Source organism: Zalophus californianus, chromosome 3 (genome assembly GCF_009762305.2).
Source record: "Zalophus californianus isolate mZalCal1 chromosome 3, mZalCal1.pri.v2, whole genome shotgun sequence".
Lineage (NCBI taxonomy): Eukaryota > Metazoa > Chordata > Mammalia > Carnivora > Otariidae > Zalophus > Zalophus californianus.
Genome location: NC_045597.1, coordinates 99884818 through 99899883, shown reverse-complemented (window position 1 = coordinate 99899883; position 15066 = coordinate 99884818). Strand labels below are relative to the sequence as shown.

At 40.6% G+C, this 15066-nt stretch overlaps 1 protein-coding gene across 1 annotated transcript in view; it reads left to right on the top strand.

The window, feature by feature from the left end:
* The window catches only part of NCKAP5 (NCK associated protein 5), an 878246-nt gene that overhangs the window by 564326 nt on the left and 298854 nt on the right, over positions 1 to 15066 (top strand). The window contains 1 exon segment of the mRNA XM_027590996.2: positions 6456 to 6543. Coding sequence (XP_027446797.2) covers positions 6456 to 6543 — 88 coding nt within the window.

Sequence of the window (15066 nt, the reverse complement as noted above, 5' to 3'; positions counted from 1 at the left end):
TTATTATTCTTTGACTAAGGTAAAATTATAAAATTCTCATTTTAAGAAATGGGAAAATGCTGCTCCAAGTTGTTACATTAGTGTTATAAAACAGAATAGCCTCTGATTAAAATCCAGTGAGTATTCTCACATTATATTCAAATATTTTTTATTATTCATATCAACAGTGACCAAAAAGAATAAATATTGAGGGCCAATGATAAATTGAACTATCTGCTATCTTAAGAGTTTCCCAACATTTGAATACTGAACTATAAAAATCTATCCCCCAAATAATACATATATATTAAAAGTACTTATCCTGGCAATTCAAAGCCTTTTCTGAGCCATATCAGACTCAAAGAACATTCGTGCTTTGGGGACTACTCAAGAAAATTTTAAAAAAGAACTAAATCTGGGTTTATTTGTGAAAATTCATTATTTCAAAGAATTCTATTAGGACACATTACAAGGATAGATTTAGAAGTTAAGTAGGTGAGCTCATGAGGCTGGACATGGGTGGTTATATGAATTGTTAACTATTTTGTAATAATAAGACATGATCATAATAATTAACAATTATTGCATTAATTAAAACCTCTACTCCATTAAGGGAAGTGACCTGTTTTGTAGAGCTCTTAGGGATTCTTGGGATATAGTGCAAACCCTGCCTTCAAAGTGTTAACCAGGACAGTGGAGGGTACTGAGCTACATTTCTTTCTGGCACTCACTCGCACATATAGGATTCTCCCTCTTTCTCTTTTTCTTTCTGGATGAGTGTGAACTCTGTAGTCACATAAATCCATAAATCCAACTCCATGTTCTAACATTGTTGAGCAAAAACACTTGAGATTTGCTTGTTGACGTTCAGGCGATTCCCTTCAACTCCACGTGGAGAATGGGACTTCCCTGAATGCATATCTCTGCTTCCTTGCCTTCTCCATGTCTGCCTCTCCCCATTCAGTGAGCTCCCCGTCCAGGATCAGCACCAGCCTGCCTACGGGAAAATTTATGGCTCTTTCTGCTCACATACACATGGCTCTGAAGTGAATATGATGCAGTAATTCAAATTGGACTAGCGCCTTTCTATCTATTTATGAATGGTGTTGCAGCCTCATGAGTGAATTAGAGCACTATAGTTTCTGGGCAACAGTATTATTCTTGGAAAATTTGTGCTGAATTAAAAATATATATCATCTAGGAAAGAAATAAGAGATTCTGGCCCTCCGACATTTATCCAGGAGTGAGCTTTCGTTTCAGGGCAGTTTTCAGTTATCTTTGCTGTAGATTTACTGTTCCTAACCATTGCAGTGGGGATAAGCAGAGATCAGGTTAAGAACATCAAAGTCACAGCCGACCTAGGGATTGTCCCTGCTTACATGCTTAGATGTGCTAGCTTCTATGTGAGGAAACTCTCATTTTCTGAGGAAACGAGTTGGTTCAGTTGGGCGGAACCCTATACTAAACCAGCAAATTTTCCGCATGAACAGTTTCTTGTTAGAATTGAAAATTAGTAGGCTTTTCTCTCCACTCCAAAGCTTGAAGAAAGCTTTGCACAGCGGTTAGAATGGGGAGGTAGGATGGGTTGTTGAGCAAAGCAGTGGGAGTAGAATGGGAGAAAGAAAATAAAAACAAATGATATGGGAAGTCATGCAAAATATGTTTTTCATTAAGATAATTCTATCCTTTCTGCCCCAGCAGCAGAGCAGTGGACTGCCTGTGCAGAGGTTAGTCAGCCAGGAGTCCGATGGTGTTGAAGGGTATCCACGCTAGGGCCTGAATCTAGAACCCTGATCTCATTAGGGCACTGTTCCAGCCCTCTAAGCTAATTAGCTGCAGATGAAGCATATTAACTGGGGACTGCATATTCAGGGTGACAAAAAGAGCAAGGAGTTATTACTGGGAGATGGTTGGTTTGTTTTGCTAATGACCAGAAGCCCGGTATTTAGCCCCAAGTGTCACAGCTTAAGACTTATCCTCCAGTCTTGCTGGCACCTCTCCTTTGTCACTACTTCTCTCTGGCCACTTAGACTTACATATAGGTCTGTGGGGAAATGAAAAGGAGCCAGGGAATGGATGAGGGAAGAAACTATTAGATTCATTCATTCACTCAAAAAGAATTTATGGACCACCTACCCAGTAACGGTAGCTCTGCTCCGTTGCTAGAGATAAACAAGGCAGAGCCATGGACCTCAAGAAACTCGGAGATCATTAATAGGACAGAAATGAATGGGTTATGGTCTTGCAACCTCTATAGAAAAGTCAATGAGGGAATATTGAGTAATTTCATTATTAATGTATTATGTGATTAATCAGCAAGCACTCATTAGAATACGTCTTGAAATGGGACTCAGTTAAGCTTTCAGTTGAAAGAGCCCCATCAATTGTCAGTTTGAGTTGGGGAGAGTGGCTTCTTATTTTGCATTTACTTTGTTCTATTTCTGTCAAAAATGAAGTTATGCTAAGCTGAGTGTCTGATCATAGGAGTCACAAAAGAACACTTCAGTCTAGCATTCTGATCAGTTTCTTAGCATGTCATTAGGCAAAAACTCTTATATTTATACCTGCGCTGTCTGAAATACACTGTTGACATATGAATTTAGTTTTTCTCTGACTTGTATAGGACTTAGCTTTTTAAAAATAGTTCACTTAATATACTTTAGAACTTACTACATCTCTCCAAGTAAAATTTTGGCCTCTGTATTTTTAGTTGACAGCCACTTGACCAGTATTTAGGGGAAGAAAGAACTTAGTTTCAGGTCAGAACAAAAATAAGTAAATAAATAAAAAAGAACTGGAAGACATTGATTAAGGGTGGTGGTAAACCAATTAGCAGTTTAAAAAAAATGAAAGAGAGAAAAACAAAAAAAGATAATCTCTGCCTAGACCTGGCCTAGAAAAAGGAATCAGCTTATTTCTAGCCATGTTTGGAAAACAGATTGTAGAACTGTTCTATGTGAACACTGGTAATGCAAACCCTCACACATCAGCTATCAAAATAATAAAATGAAGTAAAATGGCATTGGACATCAAACAACAATGGATAATGCTTCACAGTCTTTGATTTTCAGGAAAATAAATAGAGATGTTTGCTAAATGAGAATTTAAAAAAGGAGATGTCATCAGGGAACAAATAATAGTATCTTCTCATCAGGTTCAAAATATTTTCTCTGTGACCAGATTCATAAAAGTTATGAAAAGATGACACAACTTAATTTTTTACCAAAGGTTAGGATGGGTCACTGCAACTCTGTTCCAAGCTGTAGTTTAGAAATGTAATTGGTTTTAATTAATCATGAAGTAATGCCAGAAAAAAGTGTTCACAGTATTACTGTGGGTCTTGGCTGCTTGAAAATCTAACAGGTTCCAGCCCACCTCATTTTTTCCTTTTTTTTTTTTTTTTAATATAAAGCCAAGAAGAATGGGGGAAGGTGAAGAGATGTTTTTCTTTTTGATCTAGCAACTTCTGCATAGAACTTTTAATTATACAGAAGAGAGAATTCAGCAAGATATGCACTGACAGAATTATATTTTAACTTATGAAGAAAAAAAGACAAGATTGTATTTTAACTGAGTCTAACATTTGGGACACATTTAAGCCAAATGTTTATCAGTGAATGAAAAGTGGATTAAAATAAGAAAGACCTGCAGCTTCTGTGCTAAGGTAGGAAAAAGGTAGATGAATATTTAGAAAACCAGAGACCAGTCCCTGATCTGTCCTGCACAAGCTGCCTGATCTTGGGCAAATTTTCACCGTTAGCATTACTTTTTTTGTTGATGATGGATTTGACAAACAGCATGGAAAATCGGCTACCATTGAAGAGATTGTCTTTGTTTTTTCACACGGTGAAACCGAATAGTAGAAATTGGCTCTGATCACTTAATATTTCAGAATCTGTGCCTTCTTCACACCTATTTTTTATATAAATTTAGTTTGTCTTTTCTACCAGACCTTAAGCTCTCCCCAGGTCAGAAATGGTGTTTTTGCCTTTTTGGGCTCAGCATCCCATAGCTGTTCACCAAGGTAACTCTTCATTAGGAGTTAAGACTCTTTTTCATTTAAAATCATTTCCTGGGGCACCTGGGTGGCACAGATGGTTAAGCGTCTGACTCTTGGTTTCACCTGGGGTTGTGATCTCAGGGTCATTAGATCAAGCCCTGCATTGGACTCTTTGCTCAGTGCAGAATCAGCCTCAGATTTTCTCCCTCTCCCTCTGCCCCTACTTGTGCTCTCTCTCTCTCTACAATAAATAAAGAAACCTTTGAAAAATAAATAAATAAAATAATTTCCTGGATGTAAAAAAGGCCTAGTGGAAAGAGGAAGCTCTCTTATAGTCAGGAAAAATGGTTTAGTCCTAACCTACCCAACTAACCATGATCCTGTGAGAAAGCCTTTAACCTTTCTGTGTTTCTGCTTTCTTATCTACTACATAGATGTAATGATCTTTTACAAGTACATTATAATGATTAATAGATGAGAGTTCTTTGACAAGTTGAAAGTACTGTTTAATTTTTTTGTTATCATTAATAACACAACACTTGTGAAAATACAGGGAACAGATTTTGCTCTCCTGGCTAGATGCACAAAAGAGGTAGCTCATATAAATGTAGTCACAAAGCATTCTTTGAGCACTCGTAATGGTGTCCCCTGTCTTCTGAAATCCTGAGTGGGTCTTGGTGACATCCCCTGTGGAGGCAGAATTTCCCCAGTTATAGTCCAGATTTGGACTGGCCCAGATCATCTGCAGTTTCCTCACCCTGCTGCTAAGTAGTTTTATCATATTAGAAAGGTTGGCATTTTGAACTAAACTCCTTTGGTTACTGTAATGGTCTTGCCACTTCATGGAATTCATTGGCCTCCTAGAGCCCTTAATTTGCTGTGCCAGAAGCTCTTAGTAAAAGAAAGAAGCTGATCAGCCTGCTTTCCCTCAAGTCTTTTAAACTAGTAAAATACATGCTTCAGAATGGGACTAGAAGAAACAGCCAACTCGGGTTCTGGGCAAAAGAGCACTCACTGTGTTCAGTGCATTTAATTCGGGTGTCCTGCTCTAAGTGTCTGGTTCATGTATCCTCATGGATTGGCCCTAAGGACAAGGTCATTCAAACACAGAATATATACATGGTCAATTCCTGGCACAGAGTAACTACTTAATACTTTTTAAAATGAATTAACAAAGGTTTCATAGAATGGCATCCTACTGAGTACCTACTTTATCTATAACTGAGGGAGACACCTAAGAAATCTATGACATGGTTCTTTACCAAATATTGCAATTTACTTCAGAAGACAACATACATATATGAGATATTTGAGCATTAAAGTGGGGAATTTTTAAGTGATAAAATGAATGATATAAAGCATACGACTATAAAAATTCAAAGAGGGGCGCCTGGGTCGCTCAGTCGTTGGGCATCTGCCTTCGGCTCGGGTCGTGGTCCCGGGGTCCTGGAATTGGGCCCCGCATCGGGCTCCCTGCTCTGTGGGAAGACTGCTTCTCCCTCTCCTGCTCCCCCTGCGTGTGTTCCTTCTCTAGCTGTGTCTCTCTCTGTCAAATAAATAAAATCTTAAAAAAAAAAATTCAAAGAAATGGGGTGGGCAATAAAGATGTCTCTTAGGTACTGAAACTTGAAGTAGATTTTGAAAGATGGTTGGAAATGAGAAGATGCAAGGGTTTGGCATTTCAAAGTAGTAACAACATGAGACAATGTCTGGAAATGGAAATGGGTGTGTTTGCTTTACTCTTTATTTTGGGTAATGGGGGATGGGCACAGGAAGTAGGTATGTAAGAAAAGATAGGATTATAATATACAATATACATTACAATATAACCCACAGAAATACGAATTAATATGTACTAGGATGTATGTGTAAAGATGTTTATTATTTGAAAGAGTAAAAATCTTGAAGTAATTTAAGTTCCATCAGTAGAGGAAGGGTTAAATAATTTATGGTAAATTCACATCATGAAATACCAGGAAGTAGCTGAAAAGAATAAAGTAGATCTTTGTGTGCTGACATGGAAAGACCACCATGGAAAGACATAATAGTGTGTTATCAGCGAAAATGCATTCATGTAATATTTGTCAACTTTGAAAATTAATTTAAAAAAATCAAAGTGGTATTTCAGGAAGATTAATGTGGTGACATTGTGTCAAATTAAAAGGGAGTGATTGAAAGTGAAGAGGGATATTGGGAGATGTTTGTGTGAGTACAGATGCAGAAGGCCAAGGATAGGGGCCTGAATGGTAACGAGAAAGAGAGAGAACTCAGAGACATTCTGAAGAATGATTTTAAAGGACTTCTTGACAGACTCCTAATATAGGGGATGAAGGAGAAAGAAGAAAAAGTAGATTTCCAGGTATCAGCTTGGGAAATAAACTGAAGAAATATTTTTCCTAACTAGAATAGACCCATTTTAATCAAACCTTCTTTAAAGAAATTCTTTATGTATTTTGCTTGTTTGTTCATTTCTCAGGATGGAAGAAACAGTAAGAAATCTACTGCAGAGTCAAGGGCCTCCAGAGCAGAAAAAAGAAGAAACTGTTAATATAATGGTCTATCAGGTACGCCATGTTTCTTACTCTTGGCTAGGCACCAGTTGGCTTGTTTTTGTTGTGTTTCTTTAGCTCTGTCCTCCCTAACACAGAGATAAATAGACAAGTATGGTCCAGACCCCGGTGCTCAGAGCCATGCAGTCACCTCTGCTTAAGGAATCATGTACATGTTTTTATCTCCTTCATTTCAAATCTTCAAATTGTAGATTTGGTCGTAGGAAGGTACAAAAAGTAAGTTTATAATGAAACAGACCTATAAAAGTATTGTAGTACTCTGTGGTCAGGGCGATAAGACAGGTATCTATAATGTTCTCGGGGAACACAGAGGTGAGGGACTCATTCCATCTAGGGAGTTAAGTGTCATACCTCTAAGAAGTATGACACTGCGTATATTTCAGAGGTACGACACTTGGGGGCCTGAGGGATAGGGAACAGCAGGAAGGATGTTGCAAGAAGAGAGGTGCCTAGAGGAAGATACAGTGGTTGAATTTGCATGGCAGACCCATGGAGATTAAGAAGCCCAAGGTAAGTAAATAATGGCCTGGTGAGATAAAAATCTCAACGGTGAGACTGAGGGTCCATGGAAGAGCTGGGTGAGGTCATGCTTGCATGCTTACAAGAGTATAACCTTGAACCTTGGGCAACGTGGAGTCTAAAGAGGTTCAAGGACAGTAAAGTGGTAGATGAAGTAACCAGTCTTTGTCTTCTGATAGTCCTCATTCCATGGTTCTTTAACACTAGCAAAGCAGCCAGGGTGGCAAGCAGGGCATCCGATCTGAGCATGACTGAAGTTGGCCACACAGGTGAGAAGGTTCTGGCAGTGTGGGGAAGGGAAATACAGCAGAAAGAACATAGGCACTCGACATAGATACATTGAAGACTTTTATTGAAATAAAAGACTTCAAATCACAATAGAGACCTGATATCTATCGTACAACTCTGCATAGGGAGCTTAAAAAGCTAAAGAAGACAAGGAAATGGGCAGACATTTGTGGAAATCACTGGGCAGCCCTAGATTTTTGCTGGCTAAAAAGCAAGTGTGTCTGGGGAGGCAAGCATAGAAACCCCACTGGTAAAGACCATGTCACATGATTTTCCCTGAATTTATGGAATCAGTGGTCTACAACCCAACTTGTTATCAAGATTGGGGGGAATCTGATAACAAAAGTCGCAATATTTTTTAAAGATTTATTTATTTATTTGAGTGAGAGAGAGATAGAGAGAGGGCAGAGGGAAAGGGGAGAGAGAATCTCAAGCAGACTCCGCAGTGAGCATGGACCCCCAGTGTGGGGCTCAATCTCACGACCCTGAGGTCCTGACCCGAACCAAAATCAAGAGTCAGATGCTTAACTGACTGAGCCACCCAGGAGCTCCAAAAGCCATAGTATTATATGAAGTTAAGAAATCTAGGCAGAGTTAACCTTAATAAGTTTATGCCCAAAGTAGTTAACTCTTGAAGCATACAGTCTGCTTTGTGACAAGGGGGAACTGTTCTCCATCTCCAGGGAAGACTGTACAAGGCATTGACTTCTTACCAGGGAAGGAAATAAATTAGCTCCAAAGGACAGTAGGAAAAAAAATCACTAACATCCATTTCTAAGGGGAGGGTTTAGATTCTTCTTTAGGTGTGGTCTTTACAAAAGGAATGCATGCTCAGCTTTTCCTGACGTGTGGTGGCCTAAAGTCAGGATAAGGATTTAAGTCCTCCTAGCTCTGGATCTTTCCTAGGTATTATGTGTGCTTTGGTAGAAAAAGGGGGTCCAAGTAAAACACGGGACTTGCTTCTGCATTAAGTGGTTCTGTGCAGCCTAAAAGAGCCCTGTGAATCCCAAACTGAAGTAAGTCATCCCTTCCTTCTCACAGGTAACGCCAGGCTCCAGTTAGAACTAAATCATTCAGTGTTGCTCTGGTGCCTTCCCTGATCTCCTCAGGATGGTTCTCTTTCACCCAGGTTCTTGTTTCCTTTCTAGTCTCCCCACCACTTATTAGCCAAACCTGCAGTGTCGACACATACCATCAGATTTCATTTTGTGAAGTTGGAAGCTCCTTAGAAAAACAGATACAGTTTTAAAAATGTGTTGTTGTTGTTTTTTTAAGACTTATTTATTTGACAGAGAAAAAGCACAAGCAGGGGGAGCTTCAGAGGGAGAGGGAGAAGCAGGCTCCCTGCAGAGCAGGGAGCCGACACAGAGTTCGATCCCAGGACCCTGGGATCATGACTTGAGCCAAAGACAGACGCCTAACCATAAAAACGTGTTTTAAAACTATTTTCTCTCTATAACCCAGTCTGTTGGGTTTGAGAAATTAGCTCTCCTCTCTGGGGAGGAGACAGTTAATAACTTGAATGAATTAGAGAGTCATCACTCTAATTAATTAGTCTGTGGCTCATTGTCCAGAAAATGGGAGAGAGACATTGGTTGTAAGAGCCATAAAATCACTTATATGTTCAACAGATATTTATTGGGCTTCTAGCATATACTTGGCACAACCTTGTTCTCTGGGGGTTCAAGGAACCAAGAATGAAGAGAAGAGAAAGAGGAGTGTTGCTGGGTGGCACTGAGTCCCAGGAAGGTCCCTGCCATCTCACAAATCCTAGTCTAAATATGGCTCAGGGGAGCAAAAGAGCGTGTGCAAAATGCATGTGGTGATGCTGGGGGAGCACATAGTCAACACTTCCCGGAAGCCACATTCTGTGTTTCAGGTAAGAGCTGGAAAATTTATTGCTTCATCATATATAGGGTGTTACTAGCATACCTGACTCAGATTTTCCAACTGTGAGATTTCTCTGACAGGAGCCGGAGGCCCAGGAAAAGCTTAGGCCCATGGGAAAGCTAGAGTTTGTTTCATTTTCCATCATGGAAGTGTTTATCCTGAGGCTTTTATCACTGAGTTAATATAATAATAGCAGAGTAATAGCTTCCTGTGTCCCAGGCCCATGCTAATTGCTTTGCATGCATTAAAGGCTGGTCATATTTTGTTCTAGGGGTGTGTTCCTGAAGACCTCTCGTAATTTGTTATTTGTGTTGTTTCTAGCTTGCATAACTGAGCATGGATTCTCTCAAAGGACAGTGTTTTTTTCCGTTCAGCAGCTGAAGCAGACCCACCATGAGGCAGGTGGTGGTTCACAGTTTACCAGCTTTACCACTGTGCAATCCTTGACTCTTTTTTAATTTGGAGAATTTTCGTGATTTCAAGGTTTGCGCACAAAATAACATCAGTGACATTTATATGTGACCACAGTTTCCCATTTGCCCCACTCAGAGTCCCACTGAATGTGACTAGATTGTGGCACCCTCAGTGCTACACAGTAGTGTTCCTGTTGCCGTCTTACAGATGTGGACATAGGTTCAGAGAGAGTGAGCACTTGCCCCAAGATGCACAGCCTGAAGTAGCCCCCAAGGCCCTTGCACCCTAATGGGTCTGACTCCATGCCCTCAGCTCTTCACGCTGAGGAATTCAGAGAGACTACATGATGGGGCCCAGCTTACCCAGCTGGCTGTTGGAACTTGAACCTGGGTCTTTCCTCTTTTTATCTAGAGCTCTCTTTATTCGTTCATTTCCTCATTCATTCCAATGATAGTTATTCATTTACTTTTTACCAAACTCAGTGGCTTGAAACCACACAAATTTATTCTCTTGTAATTCTGGAGGTCAAAAGTCTATACTTCTGGTGCTAGTGGTGCAACATTCTTTCCTCAGGCTTCAGGACAGAGTTGTTTCCTTAGTTTTCCCAGATTCTAGCAGTCCTTGGATTGTGGTTTTTAACTCCCATCTTCAAACTCTGTCACTCCAGACCCTGGTTGCATTGTCATATTCCCTTTTCTGAGTTTGACCCTCCTCCCCCTCTCCCTCTCACCAGGATCCTATGATTCCGTGGGGCCCATCCAGGATAATCTCCCCATCTCAACATCCTTCATTTAATCACATCTGCAGAGTCCCTCATGCCATGTCAGGTGCCATATTCTCAGGCTTTAGGGGTTGGGATGTGGACATCTCTGGCGGGGAGAAGGGCAGGGCAGGCATTGTCTGTCTGTCACACTCACGTGGCATTAGCCCAGCAGGCTGACAGTTCCTAGCAGACACCAGGCTAAGTGCTGGAGATGCAAAGATGCCTGCCTCACAGAGGCCTTTTCCTGGAAAGCTCAATTTATAAGATGCTGAGGAGTGGCGAGGGAAGGCAAATAATCAAATACACACTAATGTGATAGGGGCCAAAACAGCAGTTTGCATGGATGGGTTCTGGGAACACAGAGGAAGATGCCACCAAACCTAGCACCCTGCTCTTCCTGGAGGCTCTGCCTCCTGACCAGGATTTACATTTAATAATCCATTTTGCTTTCTTTTTTTCTTTTCTTAGTCTCTGTTGTCTCTTGATACGGACCCAGGAATCATGAGTTTCTTCCTGAGTCCTACAGCCTGTCTTTCTCAGAACATCTTCTATCCCTAGTATTTTAATACAACATCTGACCATTAGGACACATATGCTTAATGTTTTACACAAAGTGGATCCCATTTGTTCCTATCAGCAGTCTCTAATGTAGACATTACCATCCTCATTTCTAAGGGTGAGTCTCAAAGAAGGCTGTTGCAGTTCTGGCAAATGCTCAGTGGTAAAGCTGGAGATAAATCATAGACTTTCCTAAATGAGGTACATGGAGGAAAATTGAGAAGTTACCTGTGGGGCACTTTGATGGTGGGGTGGGGAGTGAGCACAGACTAAACTCCCCCCAGCTCACAGAGTCCCTGTCTCAAAAAACAGAAATGAAAAATGAGTGAAAGTAAATGGAGCTAAATTAATAAGCCATGTAATGTTCACGCCTGTCATTTCTCCTGTGGGAAAGGGGAAAGGGAAATAGCGTCTTTATGTGTACGTAGGGAAGGGGCTACACCTGGGGCCTAGGACAGTGTCATTTCACTGGCGGGGAACGAGAGACCCCAAAGGTTGTGAAGCGACCTGAACAAGCGGGAACATCTGCAGCTTTTCTTCTGCTTTCTTTCTTTCTCCTGCTCATTTCTGTCAGGCATTTGGGGGGTTCTTATGCGCCATCTTATATATCCTTGTCACCCAGGTCACCATGTCATCTAGTTAAGTAAGTTAGGAAACACGCTAGGAAAAAAAACATCATGATCAGACATGAAAGGCGGTCATTAAGCATAAATGAAATGAAGCAGTTGCTTCAGAGGAGTGTCATCCCCTCCATGTTGGCCGTCAGAATATTTAAGACAAAAAAAGAAAAAGAAAAGATGAGGGCACCTGGCTGGCTCAGTCTGTAGAGCGTGTGACTCTTGATCTCGGGGGTGTGAGTTCGAGCCCCGTGTTGGGTAGAGAGATGACTTAAAAATAAAATCTTCAAAAGAATATTTTAGACAGGCACCCTAAGAAAGGAGAATCCTGCCACTCCCAGGGGATCGCCCTGTTTACAGGTGCCTTGTGTCTGTAGTGGCCTGGGGCTTCCTGGCTGCAGCCGAGGGGCTGCCTCTCGTCTCTGCTTTGTCATACGGAACATGGATCGAACCCACATTAGCTGACCCATTTAGAAAGAAGACAGGGGTGCAAAAGCAGAAACACCGATGAGGGGGAAAGACCTGTGCGTGGCAACAGCTTCTGCCACTAACAAGGCTTGTGACCTCAGATGGTCACCTAACCTCTCTGGGGTCCTTGTTTTTCACACGTGTAGAAGAGGTGTTGGACTAGACGTGAGATCGCAAATGCAATACCCACAGTGGCCAAACAGTGCAAATGGCCACAGTGGGCCAGGCAGGAGAAAAAATCAAGTGTTCTCTAAGGGTTAACATGCGCTTTTTCGGCCTTTGAAAAGAAATAAGTACAGAGAATGTTTTGGGGGTTGGTTTGTTTTATTAATAAACAAAAGCCTTGCTTTGAAGACTACACAATAGCCACTCACACGTGGTTTCATGCCAAAGGGCATGAGGGCGTTTTGGGGACTCTGGCAAACTGAAGAGCCTTTGGTCTAAGGGAAGCAGTCCCACCCGGAAGTACACACCAGTGTGGACAGACGGCCTTATGTTTCAAAAGAAGATCAAGGTTGAGGTTCTTATGGGTAGTTTTTTAGTCTGTAAATAGCGGTTTATTTTTTTATACAGGAATTAAATAAAACTCTGCTGGACTAAAGACAACCCTCAAAACAGAGAGAGAATTTCTGCGGGTTCTTCCCGCTCTTAGAACTCTGGAATGTTGACACTACTTTGCTCTCCTATGTGGCCTGGTCTATACAGAGTATAGCACAGAGTGCCACTACCTATAATAGTCTGACCCACGACTGGCCACCCACTCGCTGAGCACCTACTTTGTACTGGTCATATTCTAATCATTTTATGAGTGTGAACTCACTGAATTTTCACAAGAACCATTTGAAATAGGTCCTGTAATTTTCCTTATTTTACAGAAGATGAAACTGAGGCACAGGAAGGTTAAAAAGCTTGCCCAAAGTGACACATGACCCTCCTTAGGTTGCTTGAGTTCCTTCCTACCCTTTAAAGCAGAGTACATAGATCAACATAACAATGGACTGTAGAGATGTCACAGAGAGATGCCTAAGTCATTGTCCCAGCAGAGAGCACATTACACTAGTGTCCTGGTGCCCGAGGCTCCCTTTCCTCACCCCTTTGCTCTGTCCCACCTTTGTAGAGAGCCCTGAGCTGTGTGTTTTTTGAGCCCAGCTCCATTATTTCCAATGATGGCTTATGTTGGGTCACTGATGCTATAGCCTGTGTTTAAAGCAATACAGTATGTTACCCAGATCATTTCCATCTGTGGAAAAAGTGATTTAATTGAAAATCAAAATGACTTTTTCCATAAGTAGTTCCTTCAAAATAGTCTCAGATGTGATGAAGCAGGTGATGCTTGGGGAAAAGGATCCTTTCTAGGTATCCTAAAATCTGTCAGTCATCAAGAATGTATCCACATCCTTTTATGCACGTGGAAAGCACCGGACATAGGCTGGGACCTTCCCCACCGAAGCTCAAGGCCTGCCTGGCAGAGATGTTACTTATTTCACAAATTCTAATTCTTATCAGGGGTGGGAAATTTTTGCCTTTAAACTTCACCTCTTTTCCCTGTAACGACTTAAGCAAATTCAGAAATTTCAGTACATTAGGAAGAAAAGTTAAGGTTGAAAAATTAAAGAATCAGTTACAAAAGTTACCGTTCTAAGAAAGCTCTTTTCAATAGCAATATCCTTAGTATATTTGAAGTGTGAACTTTTCAAACTTTTAACATAAAACATTTTTTTCATGAATATATGTAAATGCAAGGCAAAATTGAAATATCTTTGATTTTTGGAAGCTACAAGATTCTTGGCTCTATTTTCTGGCTGAGTAGCAGAATTACCTGAGGGAATCATCACAGATCGAGCTATCTGGGCTCCTCCATAGGATGATCTCTGTTGTTTTGTCATTTCCAAGTTTGAGAAGTCATTTTGACTCCTCTGGTCCATAAGTGCACTGGGAACCTGTGAGGTGCTTTAATATCCATCCATTCCACCATCCCTTGTTCTCTTGCTTTGCAAAGAAGAAAAGGGAGTTGAGGTTCAAAGCTCCCTTCTCAGTCTAGCTCATGCATACACATCTATGCTGATTCTTTCATGCACAGTATTTGTCTCATAAGTGCCCTGGCAGTTAATTAGCCAATAGAACTGAATTCTTCAGAGCTCTTTGGAGAGTTTGTCTGTAATTCATCCAAGTTATTCAGAAAAGTGGGGTTGTTTTATTGTTCTTTTTTAACCTAAATAAAATGTGGTAAACAAATGCAAAAACAGATCAAAAGTGAGTACATTCCGTGGGTGCGTACCAGTTGGGAAAAGAATGATTTAAAATTCTATTGAGTGTCTGTTGATAGAGTGGTTAAGACTTTGCATAGGTATTTATAAAATTATAATACACAATGGGACATGAAATATTTTTATTGAGTTCTTTTATGTATATCTGTGGCCTGTAATCTCAGGAAATCTCAAGTGCCTTTGATTCTGCTCTAAGAAATTTGGCCTTTTCTTTGAATTGCTGTGAACTTTGAATAGCTGCTGAAGTGAGTAATGGTAATAAAGGGAGTATTTTCATTGTGTGTTAAGTCCTTAAATGGCTAAAACCAATCCTTGAGGAAACAGTTTTCTTCCTCTTTGTGCTCTTTTTTGTTTTAAACAACATCTTCTATTCGGATAGTAAGTTTAGGTAAAGGAGGTAGGATTTCTCAAAACCAAGGTGTGGGATGAGGTTCCAGACAGCCAAAAACATTGCCTTTCATAAAATATTCCTTTTCTCTTTGAAACTGTTCTCTAAGATGAACTTATGATTTTTACACTCTACAGAAGACTTTCCCGAATTCCAGAAGTTTTCAAAACAATCTCATATGGGGGCATCTGACTGAGAAGAGCATTCACCTCTGAAATGCCAAAGTCATATTAAATACTTTGAAAGGAACAGAGGAGTAGTTTTAAATAATATCACTAAAAGTTTAAATAGCTACTTCTGTTCTTCTTGGGAATTTAAATTCTTGGTTTAAGGGGCTCTGACTCT